General features: G+C 36.4%; 1 protein-coding gene across 6 annotated transcripts in view; it reads right to left on the bottom strand.

The window, feature by feature from the left end:
• The window catches only part of bach2b (BTB and CNC homology 1, basic leucine zipper transcription factor 2b), a 103,865-nt gene that overhangs the window by 66,676 nt on the left and 16,841 nt on the right, over positions 1–20,348 (bottom strand). For 2 of the 6 annotated variants that reach the window (XM_079888331.1, XM_079888330.1), the window contains exon 2: positions 15,075–15,331. The exons of 3 other annotated variants lie outside the window; for them this stretch is intronic. In XM_079888331.1, the coding sequence (XP_079744457.1) occupies positions 15,075–15,089 (15 nt within the window). In that variant the 5' untranslated portion in view covers positions 15,090–15,331. Of the gene's footprint in view, positions 1–8,868; positions 9,046–15,074; positions 15,332–20,348 lie in introns of all 6 variants that reach the window. One more of the 6 variants, XM_079888328.1, reaches the window with a different exon arrangement.

Here is a 20,348-nt window from a genome sequence, read left to right as displayed (position 1 = left end):
ACTGGTGTGAGCGTGTGCAGTTTACCTTGTACAACAAAACGTCAAAGTACCACAGGCTTTGTTTTACTCACAAATTAAAAAAAATCAAAAAACTAATAAATAAAACCCTACAGGAAAATATCAAGGGAACCAGGAACGAATTAGTCTTCAGGGTTTTTAACGGCATCCCTGCACCACTCTATAGTATTTGAGGTAGCAATGAAAAGAGAATAAAATTAGAATAATCTGTTTTTTAATGAATAATTACAATTATTATTTAATATTAATAAATGTATCATGCCTTACTGTAAATAATACATTTATGCAATGGCGTTGGTTACTGGAAACTTTTGCAAAATACCACAGAAATAGTGTCAGTAAAAGAGATAAACTTTTCCGAAAAATAGGTTATAACACAAATAAAGGTAAAAATGAAATTATATTAATTATATATATATATCTGAAGACTGATTATATATATCATTATAATTACTTATTATTTATTTTATAAAAAAAAAAAAAATAAAAAAAAAAAAAAAATATATATATATATATATATATATATATATATATATATATATAAACAAATTTAAGAATAGTAATAATTTACATAATCATTTTCAGAAGTTATATATATATACACATAATTATATAAATCCATATATTGTGTAGTATATGTATTACACACACACACACAACTAATTTATATAATTTAAGAATTGTAATTAAAAAATATGAAAACGGGTACTGCCTTTAAATAGCAATGCATCTCACGTCTTTATTGAAAAGGACTAATATTATAGCGAGTGTGTGAAAAAGCCACCAGCACGAAGAGGCACATCTCTCTGCATGCTTTAGCAGCTCTGTAGTGCTAATTGAGCGAGCGGAGTTAGCGCCAGCTTTGGAGGCCAACTGTTCACAATCCCCCTCAGAGCTAAAGATAGATTCTCCCACCAGTTAGCAGCAAGCAGCACAGGTTTGCAGAATGACATTACAACTACTATATCACACCCACACACGCTCAAACTTACACACTGCCAGCAAAAGAACTTCTGAATCAGCCACACATGTACACACTCTGCCATCACTGGTTTATAAAATATGATGAGCTCCTGTTGTAAAATCATGTTGAGCTCACAAAAGGAAAATGTTTCTGCCTGCTACTATCTCACTGGGTGGATAGAGGAAATTCGTTTAATATTTTAAAACACACAAAAAAAAAAAAAAAAAAAAAAAAAAAAAAGATCTACAGTATTTTCAACGTGACTCGAGGGCATCATGGCATGAGCATAATACTTTTGAGCATGATATTTCATTTTAATACTCACATCCGCACCGTCTGACTCTCTGAGTATGGAGATCACATGTCACTGTGCGGAAAGTGAGTGACAGGATGACAGTGCAAAGGACAGGTGCGCTCCATTTCCACACAGTCATGGATAACAACCGCTCAGAGAAACAGAATCATTCATCTGCCTTTTTCACCATGTCAGCTTTGGAACAATGGTAAAATCACTACTGTAAAACTGTAATTATTAATGCAATATCAATAATAAGTTGATTTATCGAGGTTTAGGACTACATTAAATATCTATGGAGAGAAACTCTATGACTATTGGTTGCAAACAACATCTGGATAGTTAAATTCCAGGGCTAAATATGTAAATACTACAATTCAAAAGTGTGAAAGAAAAGAATACTTTTATTTCAGCAAAGGCACATGGACATTGAAATGTTCCTTGAGCGGCAAATCATCATGATTTCTCAAGGATCACGTGACTGAAGACTGGTGTAATGGTGCTGAAAATTCAGCTTTGCCATTCCAGAAACACATTACATTTAAAAAATATATTAAAATAGTTGTGTAAAATTTTTATAATATTTTCACAATATTACTATATTTTTTAAATGTAAACAAAAAAGAAACCATTCATAGTATTTTTTTTTTTTTTAAGAAAACAACATAAAAAATAAAACTTTTTCAAGTTTTATAAACATTCATTTATTTGAATCATATAAATTCTCATAGTTACCCCTGGAATCACTGCTGTATTCGCTTTGCACTGATACATGACAGCTTAGGACAGAATGTGCATGATTATCAACACACAGCTCTTCATTACAGATAAACAAAGATCAGTGCAGCATTTCAGACCATCCGGGAGAGAGAGAGATGCGTGTCTTAGAAGGTCAACGGACAGATTATCCCGTCTAAAAGAAAGGGGGGTGAGGGCTAAAGGGTGCAGATAATGATATTTATCGCAGAAAAAATGACTCTAAAGGTTTACATGCGTTTATGGTGTTGTTATTAATTGCTCTATTATCTAACGGCTCTGAGTTTTACATTCACCAAAAGGGAGAGTCTCATTGCCATAGATGTTTCATCACCCATTTTCAGCATATGTTCATCCTCACCTCAGCCTAGACAGGAGGGCGAGAGGAGGCGGCGTTAGAGGGGGAAGGGTTGATTTTGACACTGAGCCAGGAGTTCTGCCAATCACACAGCAACAGCTGTGTGTGTGTGTGTGTGGGGGTGTTAGGGAGCGAGAAGACGGGACTACAGAGAGAGGGACAAAAGAAAGAGCGACAGAGAAGGACGAGGCCCTGACATGCGGCGGGCTGATGAGGAAGCCGCTGACTCAGGAGTTCCTGGTGTTTAGCGAGTGAATATGTGACTAAACTGAGTGCATTCCACAGCCTTGAGTCACCCTGCTCCCTTCCCCCCCAACAGCCGCCCGCCCAACCTCCCTCGTGCCTTTTTTTCCAGGGTGATCCCTACATTTCTCTCTCTCTCTCCCTCTCTCTTTTCTTCATTCTTGGTATGTCAACACTTCCAGACTCACTCTATGCCAGGTCCACTCACTGACCACGGCACTTTTAATTGGGTGCGTTTGCCACACAAGGATCGCAGCCACCCCCCTTCCCCTCTCGCTTCGTCCCAAACAAAAACATCCTGAGGGCCAGGCCTGCTCAGTGCTCCACTACAGGAAACAGGGATTGAGCCGAGGCCAGGCACAGACCCAGACAATGTGTTATTAGTCAGAAAAAAAAAAGGATGTTATTCTGGAAACAATGATTCTGAGGCTTTGTGAGCGATATATTGATGTTAGCATATGCTAATTGAGGAATACATCTAGTTATGAGTAAGATTCCACACAGAATCTGTGCATGTTGCACTGATTGTGAGGGAATGTGTGGAACTGAATGAAATTGGTCCGAATTTCAAAATATTGAATAAAATTGCAGATTTTGTGAATACAGGCAGAAATTCTGTGGAAACAAACTTTAATAATTTCCAGTAAAATGCTATACATTTCTTTAAAAACAGATAAATATATTTGAGAAACTTAATTATTTAAGATAATTAGACTTCTTTTCAGATGATATATCTCAAATCAAGTTTTTTTTTTTACCCAATTATCAAATAACAAAATTAGAGGTTTATATACAAGAATGAACTACATTTTAAAATGTAAATATATATATATATATATATATATATATATATATATATATATATATATATATAAAATGTTGATTATATATAAAATCTAAATATATTTGTAAAAATATATACATATACAACAAATAAATGAACAAAAAAGTGTTCATAATTCTTTATTAAAATAGTTATATATATTTAATATTATAAGATTTAATTGTCTTCTTTTATGGAAAAACAGTTGACAGGGTAAAAACTGTTTTATATGATATTAATTTCCCGAACAATTATTTTTGTGCACCCGATTCACCCAAGTCATTGAATATTAAGTATCTGCCGTTACCAAGTCCCAATACGATACTTATATTTTTCTAGTGTTTTTGCATCAAGTACATTAAAGTTATTCAACTCAATTCAATGTTTTCAGGGCTGTGTAGAGAGTTTCTCAGGGGCATCTATCACTATGGTGTAATTCCAATAAAACAATTATATACACAGAATAGCCGATATGGATCAGCAAAAAAAAAAAAAAAAAAAACCTAAATTGGCCCCAATACCGATTCTTGAGGCCACCCCTAATAATAATTACATTATTATTATATATTTTCTGACAGCAAGTATTATCCTCTTATAAATTTTAAGGATTTTCCGATATTTTCATTGGCCAACAGGACAAAAATAAACATTAAACAAATAATTTTGCAATAAATCTACAGAGCTTTCTGTGAAATCCCATGAGTGCAGAGATAGCGATGAGCTCTGCTAATAGAGCTGGCCCTGTAAGGAAGTATGTGTAGATTACCCCCAAAGCTATGAGGAAACTAGCCATGGCACCATCTGCCCAACTTCAGCTAATCACCTCCGCCAGATGGAGGAGAATATGGAGCTTTTTTTGAGGTTGTTTCTGCAACACTGCTCCTCTGGCTGTTGCAGCTATTGTCAAATAATAAAAAAAAATGCTGTGTAACACAAATGGAGCAGGGATTATTTATTCACCTTGCATACACCTTATTAATAGTGCTTTGTTTGTTTTTGCACCATTCAACCTAACTCACTCAACATAATCTCTAATTTTCCTGACATGTCCTGTCACACGATTATAGGATTTAATCTTAATGCATTTTCAAGAGTCATTGATTTGAGCAGATTTAGCTTAGGTTAGGTCCGCAAAGAGTGAAGTCGGCCATCTTAGATTATTGACAAATCCACATTCATCAGATGGCTCTGTGAAGGGCAGCCAGTCCTTGACTGAAAGCCTTAGTATTCAGCTCAGCTCAGCTCTCAGTCAATATGTCTGACTTGAGTCATCGGCTCTTTCATTTGATGGGAATTTGATTGCGACAGTGCACACTTTTCAATGGGTGCTATAAGAAATGTGAATACTATTATCAACCTATCATGCCTAATAAAAATTCACAATTAAGATCAGCACCATGAATTACTCCATGTTACTTTAGGAGGAAGCTAAGCAAACTGCGTGAAGAAACAAAAGCGAGGCTTTGCAATCTGCCAAACACGCTCAGCTTCCAGTTACCCATTATAGCGGTAACCATGGCGATCGTGACTTCAGAGCGTGAAAAGGAAGCCATTCAAACTTTCAACATTCATGCTTTTATAAACCTGTGTTTCATGACAGTGGAAAATGTATTCTTAAATAATTTAGAAAGAATTGAAAAATGAAGAATGATTTTTATACTTCTCTTTCCAATCACATTAATGATGGTGTGTAGTCATTCCTTTACATTTCATGTGCTATTAAGCCTGCATTCCCTCACGCGTCGGTCAGGCCTCAGAGGCGTTCATAGTTTCCCATTGGAATTCAGTCAACTTTCAGTTTCCAGCACACAGTGGGATTTAATATGCCTCAGGAGATCTTTAGCATTGTCACTTCAGCTGAGACATTATACAACAAGTGCATATTAAATGTCTTTATCTCCCAGTGGTGAGTATATTGACATAAAATGGCTGCCATCAAGCTCAAGAGAGAAAATTTACGATGTTTTGACTGTTTTAACACCAGAGGGGTTTTCCCTTTGAAATATAGCACAGGGGGTCATTTTAATGTGGATATTTGTCTTTCGGCAACCCACATTTGAAAGCAGGTTAGAGCTGACGGATTTCTTTTCTCCTTGACACTTGCATTACAAAATTCCCTACTAGGCTTTCTGTTTCTTTTGGACTTGAATGACAAATACAGCAATTGTGGGATAAGTGATTGGAGAGTTGGCCGCTAACAACATGCTTCAGAAGACTCACTCAATCAAACACTAACTAAATCCCAATAACAGCAAGAGATCTGATCAATAGGTGTGAAATAGAGGCAGAATGCCAGTGAGCTTGAAAAATTATAAAATAAAATATAAAATGAATAATACAATTAAATTAAAAAATAAAATTATGAGAAACTGGAAATTTGGTAATTTTTAATAGTTATTTAATACGTATTTTTTAATTTATTCTTTATCTCAGTTTTTATATATATAAATAAAATCAACTAGAGTTTGGATTTGCAGCATTCCTCATTTCTAACTCAAAAAGTGTCTGCTAAATGAATACATGTGAAACGCATAAATAAATAAAGGCTGGTTTTGGTGTTAAAATATGAGTTCTTGTGTTGAAGAACTGGTAGACGGAGCCTCAACACATTTTTATAACTTTATAAATGTTAGCTTGAGTTGACACACCATCTTAAAATGGCCACTAAACATTGGACGTCTGATAGACGTGCAAATCATGTCTATATTGGGTCCGTCGGTCCACGACCAATTCTGGACATCTATTCGACATCCAAACTTGGTCCACTATTTGGACATCCAACCATGACCCAACTTGGACGTCATATTGATGTTCAACATTTTACCTTTGAACTGGGTAATTTATTTAGACGTCTATGACAGGTGCAGGAAATTTACATGATTAATATGTTTGTTTGTTTTTTTACAAATATCAACGTTGTTATCAACATGACTAATACATATGAATACAGATTATTTATAATTATTTAAGACCATTTTCCAAAAACTACATTTGATTGTCTCAGCAGCAGGTGATAACTGGAGACGCATACAAAGGTGTAATGCTGTAGCTCAAACAGTAGAGCGTTGGCGCTTGCAACGCCAAGATCATGGGTTTGATTCCCAAGGAAAGCAAGACCTGATAGGAATGTAAATGTGTAATGCAATGTAAGTCACTTTGGATAAAAGCGTCTGCAAAATGCATAAATGTAAATACATGGTACAGAAAACATGTCCTCCACCCTTTTGAAACATGGGACTACAGTTATAGAAGTTGTATAAAATCGATGTCTAAAATTAGTCTAAATTTGATGTTGAAAAGATGTCCACAAACGACCACATTTGGACTATAAATAACCCTTACAAGGAGGTCCCATGGACGTCAAGATTAGACGTGGGGTAGACGTCGAAAAAAGACGTCGCCTGGCGTTACAAAAGAACCCCTTCAGTGGACCGAAATTGGACGTCCAAAAATGACTTAGAAAAGACGTCACTCCGACGTCACATTGCGCAGTGTGCATGGTCGAATCCTCAAAAAATGATCTGTAAAACCTTTTTTACTTTGCAAACTGTTTAACAGCTCAAGCACAACACACAGTCATCAGACTCATTATTTACTACACTATTAAAAATACCACAATGAAAAAAATTTAGATATACCATAGTCAACTTCACTAATCGACTAGCCGACCATCCTGAAAACCCACAAACCTGCTGGTGTCAGACAGCACGTACACACACATTCTGATGTGGTAGCGGCCTGTGCGGTGATGTCACACTGGATGAGATGTAGTATAGAGGATGAAACAGATAGATAAGTGAGGGTACATCAGGGCCGTGTCAGCGCCTGCTGAAGCTTGTACTTAACCATGGTCTGAACCCTACCTCAGGCTGACAGGCAGGACAGATCCTGACACCATAATACTCAAATTAGATTTGAGAGGTGCTGAATGAAAATAACACTGACAACACTGGAGGGATGGAGTGGGGCCACAGATGTTACATGTCCATGTCCAACATACTAAATTTATACTGTTCTGAGAAATGCATAACTCAGAAAACCAAAATTTGCTTTTTGGGGAAGAATAAAAAAACATTATAAAATCTCCCACAAGCTTTTCAAATGGATTTCAGCCATTACATAGTTTTGCTGAATCATGCCAGCTCACCAGTAGCCAATTGTTGACTGACTCATCAATAGTTAATTAGCCTGACGCTGCATTCTTAATTTGTAACTTGGTTTAGATGAAAATCACCTACTAAATGAATACATGTAAATGTACTTATAAGAAAGAATTTTATTAAAAATAAATCTATAAAATAGAAAAAGAGAAATAACCAAAAAATAAATAAATTAAAAAACACACGCACTCAGACACGTGTGCAAACACACACTCCTCTCCTCCTTTCCACCATATATCTAAAGAGAAACATAATACGGTGTGGCCCTTGCATAATACAAACCATAACTAAGCGTAGTGGACACTGAACTCAAACCATGCTGTAGAGCGGGACTGGAGTCTCTGGAGTGCACGCAAACACATTACAGCCTGAAGGGAAGCGGTCAGACAGTAACATGCAGGTTAATAGGTCAAACTCAAGGCTGACACTTGCCTCTTAGTGTGTGAGTGCGCTTTTCAGCTTGTTCTGGCTTTACTTTACTGCTATGTTCCAGTCTGCTGTGAACGCTGGACTGGGCAGGCAGTCAGGGCAAGGCAAGAGAAAGGGAGATAGGAAGAGATGAACCTGGCAGGCACCTTGGTTCCCTCCCCTGCTCTCCGTCTGCCTGCTGTGTGTTAAAATATCTCCGTGCACATGTCTCCTCTTCCAGAGTCACCAGACATTACCTTATAAAAGAACCAGAGGGGAACGTACCACCTCTCTCTCTCTCTGTCGCTCTTTCTCTGTCTCTACCCTGATCACAGCCCAACCCTTGACTATATCTGGACTGCAAAAGAATCACTATCTTAATCCTTTTTTTTTTTTTTTTTTTTTTAGCAAACATATTTAAAAACATATTTTTCATTTTTAAGAACACATCTTAGATTTATGCTTAAAACTATTTTATTTTATTCTATTTTCCCCCAGTTGGCATTTCATTTTAAGATCAATTGTTAGATTTACGCTTAAAATCATTATTTTTTACCCAGTTTGTTTTTAAGAACAATTGTTAGATTTATAACAAACAAACAGATATAAATATTACTAAATAAAATAAATAAAAAGGGATTAAAAAATATAAAGTAAAAATAAATACTTTAATAAATAAATACCTGAAAAAAGGACAATTTTTTTTTGTTCAAATAAATGTATAATTTAATAATAGATTTTTACTTGAAAATAATTAAAAATGCTGATTGAGAAAACTACATTTTGCAGTGTGTCACCCTCATAAAGCAGTGGCGTCTGTGTGTAGTGTGTACACAGACTCACATGACTCAACATCTCTGGCGGTCTGAATCCAGCCTCAACTCTGCTCTGTTTTTCCCAGGGGGGAGAGGAAGAGAGAGTGTGGGGATCGAGAGAAGAATGACGGTGTGGAGTGGGGGGCTCTGGAGCATTGCCCCGCGCTGGCTCAAATTTCCCGCTTGTCAAGCCTGATGGATTTGGCTAAAAATAAAAGAAGGTAGAGGCCCAAGTCGGGCGGGCGGATGAATGAATGAATGAATGAACTTATCTGCAGCTTTACCCCCTACCTCATCCAAAAAAAAAAAAACAACAACAACAAAAAAAACAACACTCCCCAATAACCCTCTGCGGCAACTCCTAGACCTTCCTCCCTCACTTTCGAACAAAGATGTTCTGATGCCAAGCGTGGCTAAGAGAAGTGCATTCCAGAAACAAACGTCCCCCTATTTCCCAAAGTCCAGACAGTGAGAAATCACCAGGGAGAGATAGAGAGAGACAAAAGGGACACAAAACACCCAAGAGCTGCACGAAGGCTGGGGATTCCTCCGCTTTCATTAATACCACCCCCTTTGAGCTACATGTACAAACATAAGGTTTATGCTGGACAAACTGCTGCATATTATACAGTAGGGGAGCTAGTTGTAGTCACAAGGGCTACAACTCACTAACAATAAAATAACAATATATACATATATAAACACACACACACACGTAATTTATTTATGTAAAAAATCTTACTGCCTCCAAACACGAACTGTATTCCTTTTCAAGTGCAGTATAAAGTCAAGATTTTTATTCATTCTGTAGAGAAATCAATTTTCAAAAACTAACCCCGATCGCCCCTATCCCGACACCCCACATGAATGGGGTAGGGCAGCGGCTGCATCATGGGAAAAAATGACTTGTTACAAAAAAAAATAGGCCATTCCCAGAAACCAACTGGAACAAAAGAGACACGTGTGAAGGAAATAAAATAAAAGAGAGGAAGTGAAAAGGATTCAGTGTCACCTTTGTCAGGTCAGAGATTTATCTAATATCAAATTTATCTATTTATCTAATGAATGTCATCCCAAAATGCATTAGCTCATACCCTTGCAGGCATGAGAAAAGCATTCCCCAGCTATTTACCATATGTTTGAACAGCGTCTGAGCACTGCAAAGGTACTGTACTGTGCCATCTGTGACTGCAGCTGTGGTAAACACTTAAGTGCCACTGACCACTGTGTAATGTGTAAACACAGTATATTGCCATGGCTGATATATTGTCCTATATTTGGTATTTTAAATGATTGGCATCGACTGATAAGTTTATCAGCCAATACGTTTCAGATTATTTGGATAGCAACAGGACTTTTACTTTGACAGCGCTAACAACGACTGCACCAGAGTGCAGATGCAAGTGTCATCTTTAAATTCCCCATGAAATCAAAATTGACCCTATTTATTTTGTTAGCGCATATTACTAGTCTTGTGGTGAACAATTAATCCGTGCAAGTAAATATATATAAAAAAAATTTTTTTACCATGGTAATCTTTAATCAAAATCTGAAAAGTTACTTCCGGTCTGGAATGGCGTCTTTTTCTGATGACGTAGGTTTGACGGCTTGGGTTGAAAACGCTTAACCACTCCCCTCAAACCGTTAGTCTGTTATGAGCAGAGATTGAGAGGAGGAGCGCTAAGTAAAACCCTGCCCTCTGTTCAATATTCCGTTTCACTTGGAAATACGTCATAACACTGGAGAAAAGTCGTTTGCAACTTCCGGTTCACGCAGACTTTAAATCTTTGATTTCAAACTATGCCGCCATATTACCAGTTTACCGCTATATTATTATTTTTATATTTAGAATAAACTGGTCTTTATTTGACAAAATATGATTCCCAATGCACACAAACTGTCCCAAAAGCACAGTTGATTACAGTGTTTATTCATGTTTTTAACTATTTCTTTATTTGCAATAAGTAGTACTATAACAGGATTACAGAATCAAGTTGCTAAAGCATAAATCTGTTTATTTTAAAGCTTAATTTTTTTAATCAATTTAATAAAAAATTGTTATATTGATTAATTATATCTAATATAGCAAATACAAATGTTGCAGCAACTGTTATAGGCTATTTATTTACTTATCTTATTGTCTTATCTCGGCCAACAGCCACTCTGCTCTCCAATAAATCAGTATCACCATTGGCCATAAAAAAAATCCATATTGGTCAACCACTACTGACCATGGATATAGATTTTTCTTCTTCAGAAAGCATAATTGGATGAAAACATGAGAAAAGAACAGCACCTGGTTTCACCTGACCTAATACCCAAGAGCATCCTGAAATATCTTCCCTCACCCAATCTCATGGTAGGAGGTGATACATGATACAGCAGGGTTAAAAATAACCTCTTTCGTTCTCTATGACCTTTCGCTCCGTGCTCTCCTTTCCGCCCGGAGCATCGGAGGAAGCCTCAACATGCAGCTCTTTGACACAGAGGAGACTCCTCGAACCAAACACACACCCAGAACAGGAGATGGTGTCATAGCCCGTAGTTTCTCACGGGGCAGTAAGATGAGCTCAGCGGCCGGTGTCACATTTGTGATTTATAAAAGAACCAAAGGAAATAGCTGAAAAGAAGCCATGCAAGCCAACACAAAATGGTCATTTACGTACTGAATGCCGTCAGTCATTTCCAAAGGTCTATCTGTCATATTAAAAAGCACATGAAACATCAACTAACCCCAAGGGTGCCACTGAATGATTCACTTTTTAGGATATGACGAAATGTTCACTTGCACTCTTTCAAATCAATAGGCAATTTTCTGTCATTTAATCCTTGGAAACCCTTACCGACTGATTTCCCACATAACGTTTCCCCTCGCTGAATGGACATAAACGTCGCCAAGTTCCATGACGTAAGTGCCAAAACTCGCGGAGAGCAAACGCTCCTCTGCGACTCGCCGAAAACAAACGAGCACGTGTTTAGGGAAATCTTGAAAACTTTGTTTTCATATTTGCGTTGATCCACTCGTTTACCAGACCTCAAAAACATTACATCACCGCGAGCCGGGAGCCCCCCGTGGCACCAGGACACTTCACTTGTGTGGTTTCATCAATCAATGCTCTTTGAGAGAAACGAATGCATGAGAAAGAGGGAGAGACGTGAAAGCCATTTGTTTTCTTTGTTAGGCACAAGCGGAAGACTTGAATCAATAGCCGAGGCCTGTGAATCAAACTCTGGAGGTGGTCTGCTCACAAACAAGCCGTTCTGAGTCACACGTTTTAACAAGTCATTGCTCTAGGACATGGGAGAGAATGAGAAACACACCACTGTACGGTTCGGCCCTGATGCAGCTGTGCTGGGCATCTTAATCCATGACATTACAACATACTCAAATCACTCTTTCCTTTATGTTCTTTTTCCTCCATCCACTTCGTTGGCTGGTTTAATGTGAAACACATAAAGTCGTAACGTAAGTTTTGTTCCCCAGTTACATCACTTAAAGAGATAGTTCACCCAAAATTGAACATTCAGTCATTTACAAATGTTTTGACCATCAATGGGGTTCATGCTGTTTTGGACCCCATTGACTTCTATTACATGGAAGGACATTATAAATAGTCTTTAGAATGTTGTGTTCCACAGAAGAAAGATTGTCTAGAAGTTTGGAATGACGTAAATGATAACAACTTTGTTTTTTCAGTTGAATTATCCTTTTAAGAAAGCTGAGTGACAATGTCACTGAGTTTACGACAGAGATAAGAGAGCGAAAAATAAAAACAAAAGCGTTAAACGCCTGCTGCTTTTCCCTTCCACACAATCCAGTCATTCAAAGGCATTTCTGGTGCATGATGGGGGAAACTTCACCCACTCAGTTAGAGTTATAAGTGCATGCAACATGCCTCACTACGACACGAACAATGTCCTCTTTCACTGGCTTCACCCCATGCTGCACATGCAGAAAAGCACACTGGGAACGGGACAGATCGCTGCCTCACAGTTTGCACACACTCTGAGGAAAGAACTGAGGATAGATACAGAAGATTGACGTATATATAGGATATACAGTAAACTTGCTGTGTCGGTTATTTGCAAATGACCAATTTATGAATATGCCAAAACAGTAGATCACATGAGATAACTTCAGATGTACAAAATCAATGAATGTGCTTTAAAGCCAACTTTGTTTTTTTTTATGTTATAGGCTGTTTGAAATACCCAACTATTTCAATATTTATTTAAAATATATTTACTGTTATTATTTTAAATAAAAGTAAATATAAATTTACACCATGCTGATAACTTCAGGTGTAGTGCACTTGGAATAGAACTTTTTTAACCAGATGGTTAATAAAGAGGATGGTACTTGAATCATATTGTAGTTACATTTTTAAGTTGTTCTTTTAAGTTTTTTGAAACCGAAATCGTTCTGAAAAAAAAAAAAAAAAAAAAAAAAAAGAGATTTCAATTTTTTGCCAAATCGCCCAGCCCTAATGCATATGTTTTTTTTTCTTTTTTCTTTTTACCTTGTTGTAATTTTTAATCAAAATGTGATAACTGGACTTCTCTCTGGTGACAAATGCCAGAATTTGTTCCTGCAGGCTTGCAAGCAATGGCCACATATCAAAATCCAACAAGAACCGATGGGAACAACCAAGACCCCACCCTAAATTTTAAAGTCCATTACACTCAGATATACTGTATGTCGCAATACAGAAGAAACAATATGTCGTTAACTCTGTTTCAACGTGACAAAGAAATGCTATGTCATAAAATGAATAGGAAATATTTTGAATTGTGGACTATTTCTCTAGTACACTATAAGAAGTAACTTTGTGACTGATTATGTGATTCTTTGCACAGACAATCGGATGTTCTTGCTTCCACTGACGCTCAAGATGCTCTTTGGGTAATCTCAAATCATGCTGGAGAACATGATAATCATCAGGTTTGACACATACTTGTAAAGTTAATGCAGCTCCTGTCATTAAAGCAAAAGAGGGACAAAGCAAATGCAAAGAAATTCTGAAACTTTTGAATCAAATCGTTATGTCGAATTTTGTATTAAATTAGAAAAATGCAGAAGCATTTTCACTATGCTGGTCTCAGACATTTGAATTTCCCTGTCATTACAATAGTCAGGTGTGGCATGGCTAACATTAAAAGCCGTTAGAGATCTGCATACGTTCTGCTCCTAAAACAAAAATCATTGTTTTGTGCTCTTCTGACCTGCATTGCACCCAGAAATCTGATCTCACACCTAAGAACTTTCTTCTACCAACAACAGAAAACGCTGAATAACCAGAAGCATCACCTATGTAAGTCTGTGAGTGAGTATAATGACCCTGAGACAAGTTTTCCTTTGTCCTTTTTAATATGAAGCGTGACTTTACATACACATTTGGTGTATGTGAGACCGTTAACTCTAGGATTTTAGAGTCACGTTTCAAAATGATCAAATTTTTCCCTCTCACAGCATGACAAGCCGTTCCACCGTATTAATAGTTCGACTGGAATGTATGACTGATCTTTCAGGGAAAGAAAGAAAAAAATGGATCCAACAAGGTACTACAATGCATTCATAATTAGATTTAACCTTTTTTTGCAGGAATTCACCAACAACGAAAGTTGTTTTACTACATCGAGTTAATAGTACAGTCACTTTGTGGCTCGATATTTATTTATACGGTTGATATTTGCAGCACCTGGAGAGGAAACTGAAAAGGAAGCTTTATTTCCTTTGTAAGGCACTTTTAGAAATTGACGTACACAAACTAGTGTAGAAAAGCAAAACTTTTTGAAAAAATCTTTTGTTTATTGGTGCAGTTTCGCCCTCAAAGTGCCTTCTCCTCAAAATGGCAGACTTCCTAACTGAAACTAAACGCTTGATATGCAATTTTTAATAGAGATATTTTGCACGATGGTAGGCTGTTTCATTCAGCTCTACAAGGGGACCACTGGATATCTGCAGGGACGTTTGAGGACACGTCAAACGTTTACCCGCCCCGCAACTGACCTGATACTCTACTGTGAACGTGATCCACCTCATTGATCTTTTGAGGCTGTTGGGTCTATACAAAATCTGATAATGTCTTAAGTCTTTCTGACTTTCAAATCACGTCCAACAAAACATAGCAATAGCAATCCCAAACCTGGTGACACAGCCGGACAGAACAAGCCGCCCATTTTTTATGCATATGCATGAGGTGTAAAAGCAAAAACTCAAATTTGATCACTCACAGTGGTCTGTTCCATTGTTTGACAGTGACAGCTCCAAGTGTTAGCATGCGCTGAGATGCTCCTGTGTGACTGTGGGATTGAGACGCATGTTGTGGTGCAGCGCCAGCAACAGTTCTCGGCTGGGTTTTTCGGGTTCGACAGCACAGGCCTCCTAAGAGAGGAACGTCTCTCTGTGTGTGGAGTAAGCTCCACCTCTGTCACGCAAACACACGCCCCTCGAACTTCATCAACTGTAAACCCCAGCCATACTTCCTTTCCTGTAATGAACAGTGCATTTCTTATTATCATACATGATATCTTTCTCAGATAAACACAACAACGAATGAGGCTTTATGTCTTATCAGGCAAAACAGAGAGGTTTAGGTGCTTGCTCTAGATCACGCTTGTTCTAAAAGAATGATGTCATGAACTTCTGGCAGAACGACGGCAGGTTCGGCCGTGAAATATAGTTTACAAAGTGATCGTGTCATGTTTGAAAAGTGATCTACATCATTTGTGGTCTCAGAAACATTTGAAACTTAATTTGGCAGTCATTTGATTCTGTGTTGGAAACCTGTTAACTTACTAATGTATGCCAAACGACTTTTAGCATTCTCTGCCAGCTGACATTTTTTAAAGACTTATAAATATTAAAGTAGTTTATAATATAAATATTAAAGTGGTTTATTTTACCTGCACATCACCATCTATGACATTAAATTGTGAAAAATGCATAATTCTAATAGAATTAATTTGACCTTTAATTATATTAGATTTGCATTTGACTTTTTCTTTTCTGTCTTTCTTTAGGTTTAATTTAGGTATTACTAAAGGTTCTACTGAAGTTTAAAACTTCTAACTGTAAAATTGAAAAGCAAAATGTATACGATTTTCTGTAAAAAGTTTCAGCTTTCACAGTTGGTGTAAAATATATTCAATGGTAAAATAAATTATCTAAAGATAATGTTCTAATGTAAAATTACCCCCCAAAAACTACATAATATGATTTAGAAAAAATTATATAAAATGTATTTATTGAATAGAAAATCATTGAAAACATACAAAGAAAGAAATACATGTCATAATACTTTTTTTTTCTTTTGGAACAAGCTTCATGGAAACATTTTTAAATGTTGAAAACCATGTGTCAGACAGGCTGAAATGTTACATCACCCCACATTTTTGGCTTTCTCTTTTTCCACTTCTTTTTTTTTGTTTGTTTACTTAGTAATTGCTGTAAGCATTTGCCTTTTGGCAAAGGTGGAGTCCTGTTCTGCAAGATATTCCCTGTCTATGTCTATATGAGAAGACAAACAAACCGGACTAGTTATCTTCGGCTTCCGTACATCTGCATATAAACGTTCCTCTACATGGCATCGAACTGCACAAATATTTCTGAATTAGAACACCATGGCAACTTACACACCTGCATACCAAAACAGAACGAAATACAGAAATTACTGAGAAAAATAACACAGAAAATAAAAATGTTTTGTTATTAAAAAGTCTAGAACAAATATAGGAAGATTAAAAATAAATGGCTTAATAACAAATAAATAGAAGAAGATTAAAAAGAACTTAATTTAAGATATGCCATAAAAATGAGTTACTTTCAGAATGTTTCTCAGAATTAATATTTTTTACAGTTATTAATGTTGCTTTTTTGTTTGTTCTTTAAAATGATCAAATGATCTAAATAACAAAAAACTTTTCTAACAGCCATTTGAAAAAAATATTCAACCAATTAACATTATATATATATATATATATATATATATATATATATATATATATATATATATATATATATATATATATATATAAATAACATTTAATACTTATTACTATTATTTTATTATATGTATATTTTATTAAATTTGATTTAATACTTATTATTTAATAACATTATATAAAATAATATTTTACACTTATTATTTTATTATATAATATATGTATGTTAATTGGTTGGATTTTTTTCAAATGGCTGTTAAAAAAAAAAAAAAAAAAATTATATATATATATATATATATATATAAAAAATGTTTTTAATTATTTTTATTATATGTATAAATAATGTCCACAAAGTAAAATATAGCACATAATAACACTCAAAGCAATCTAAAACACTATTAACCAGTGAGTCTTTGACTATTAGAGGCTGCCGCATGTTTTCTTTCAAGACACTCATCATTGGAATGGCCAGGTCTCGGACTCATTGACCCCTGCCACTTCAACCTGTTGACTGTAAGTTAAGGTCGCAACTATTGACTGCAGCACAGAGCTGCACTCACATAAATCTGTCCGTACCTGAAGCTACCTGATAAACAGAGCTCGACTCTGACCGGCGTGCATGCAGAGAGAGATCCATTTATGGATCAATGCATTCTTAACAGCACTATTACATGCGTGCATGTACAGAACATTCAAAGCTTTTGAGGTCTGTGGTCGTGACCATTGCATTCTCGGGTTAAGAACCTTTAACTCTGTCCTGCGCAAACTCACGTCAAGCTTCCCACCTCAGGCAAGTCAAAGCAGCATTCTATACATCAAACTCAACTATATGACGGGGCGAACTCAAATACCACGTCTAATCTTTTCCATTCTGCATAGCGGGGTGAAACATCATTTCCTTTCACCTCAGGCTTTTCCTTACGCTGTTGTTTACCACTGCAACATTCGGCAAAAAGTTGTGTTTTGTGTGTACGGTATGTGCGCTCCTGTATTTTTTCTGTCGTAAATGATGTAGTGTTGTTATCGTTCTCCCTTAAGAGACACCGCGAAAACATCTCTACACGAATAAAGACAGAACAAAGAAAAGCTGTCTCGTTCTGCAAGCCACACTGCAAGAGCTCAACCAATGAGAGGATTCTGCCAGGCAGCGTAAAGCCACCACCGGTGCACGGTGTTGATTTGGTAAAAACACGACCGATTTACTGTACATTTGAGACAGGAAGTGGTCACGCCACCCCTGCTGCTCCACTCCCACCTCTTACCCCTCCCCCTCACCACCTGTGCGAGTCTCACAGGATGCACGCACATTTACACACCTCCAGCTGCACAAAGAGTAAAACCACATATCATGTTTGTTTTTTATTCATTCACACCTCAGTGCCCCACAAATCATCAATTTACTACAGAAAACGTAAAACGTCTCTCAGACAATAAACTGTTGTTTTGAAGGTTAAGTTAACGGTCAGTCAACGACGCATATTGAAATCATAAAACGGAGGACAGTAAGCGTGGTCCGCAAGTTGTCTAGCTGAAAAAAATAAATAAAAATAAAACGGTAACACTTTACATTTGAAGGTTTCATTAGTTAACAACTTTAGTTAACATGAACTAAGAATGAACAACAGCACTTATTAATCTTAGTTCATTTCAACAGTTACTAATACATTATTCAAATTAAAAGTTGTATTTGTTAACATTAGTTAATGCACTGTGAACTAACATGAGCAAACAATGAACGACTGTATTTTTTATTAACAAACATTAATAAATACAGTAACAAATGTATTGCTCATTGTTAGTTCATATTAGTTAATGCATTAACTAATGTTAATAAGACCTTATTGTAAAATGTTAACAAAAATAGATCTAAATGAATTATTAAATATTAAAACACTTAATAATAATAAGTAAAAGTTTAAATCCTTTAATATTAATGATTTTTTAATCTACTTTATTATTCATTTATAAAAATTATAATTATAAAGATTGTAAAAATACAGTTAATAGTTATATTATACAAAAAAATATTACTAATAAAGATTTATACCAAGTTATTAATCGAAATATTATTCTAAAAAACATTAATCAGATTAATCAACGAATGATGCTGAGTTAATTGTTAACATAAATGTATGGTAAAATATTTGTTTAAAAAAGTAACTGGCTGTTATTTGTCACTGTTTGAACTTTGCCAGCTAGTAAACATCCCTTCAGTTTGGTTCATTATCTAAAAGTATCACTCTGAAAAAATAAATTAAAATTTTTTTTTATATGGTCACCCCCCAGATCACCCTTTTTTAAACCTTCGAAGCAGTTAGTGTAAAGTAATAAATCCAACAAACGTACATTTTTTAGATTTGAATTTTTCTTTCTTTTTTTCCACACCCACGCACGCACAAACATGAAATTAGAAATTGTGTTAAAACCTCTAAGTTACCAAACACAGTGAGGAAAGCTTTACAACTTGAGGTTAATACATCCATCACTCCTCTAGAGTGTTAAACATCACAGACTTGTTTGCGCTGACCATGCTGAAAGATTATTATTTATTCATGATTATTCATACAAGCGTTCATCATTTGCAGATGTTTCCAATAGGCCGCTGTGTAAAACAACCTCCACACACACACAATGGGAATGTTTTGTTCATCGTTTCTGAAGTGCAAAGCAATACAAATAAATCCGTCTGGGAGGAATTCTGACCTTTGCCAGAGCCGACGTTCCCTCTGAGTGCAGTCCGCCTGCTGAGTCGCTCTGGCAAACGGAAAACAACTCGCCACACAGGGGTCACCCCTTCTGCCCTCCCTCGCTCACTCAAGCTCTGATTCTCCTTTTGCTTGCTGTCTCTCTCTAAAACAATGATCTCACCCACTTACCAGGAATCCGCTGATTGTTTAAATACCTTCCACTCTTGTGGACTCAAGTCACTTTTTCCCATCCAGAAAAAAAAAAAAAAAAAATGGCAGAGGGGGAAAGAAAATGACCTTGGCAGGAAGTTCAGTATCTAGCATGCCTGAGACACAGTTCATTCAGGCTCTTAGCCGACATTGTTTGAAATTACTGCTGTCCCATACAGCAATCCAATACGAAGTAATGGAGAAAAAGTAAGAGGGAACGAGGGGGAGAAAGAGGTCAAAAAACATTTTTCTGCAAGTTAGGGTTGGCTGAAAATCTAAGGAATTCGAAAATTAAGTTGCCAAGGTGAAGGAGCCGTCTCTTTTGTTTTTTCAATCTAACAAAAGCATTTCTCTGACGAGGTTTTGACAGCATAGCTGTGGTATGTTCACCTGGGATAAGCCTCGACAGAGCATCCAATGACGCAGGGAAGCGGAGAAAAAACATCTACACTTCTGTAAATCTGACTTCTGCTGGCACAGGTACCCAGACGGATATTTCTCTTAAACTTTTAATCATTCACATCAATGTATACGGTTCGGGTGTGTATATCCAGCATGAAACATTTATAGCAGCATTTCCCATTACCCCTGGAATGCTCTATTTTTCATATATGCTAAAATACGCATTTGATACCGTCATCCTGACAGATGGGGGAAAGAGAGAGAG

This window comes from Squalius cephalus (assembly GCF_949319135.1).
Source record: "Squalius cephalus genome assembly, chromosome: 12".
Classification (NCBI taxonomy): Eukaryota; Metazoa; Chordata; class Actinopteri; order Cypriniformes; family Leuciscidae; genus Squalius; species Squalius cephalus.
The sequence above is the reverse complement of the archived record's forward strand: the minus strand, read 5'-3'. Positions and strand labels throughout refer to the sequence as shown.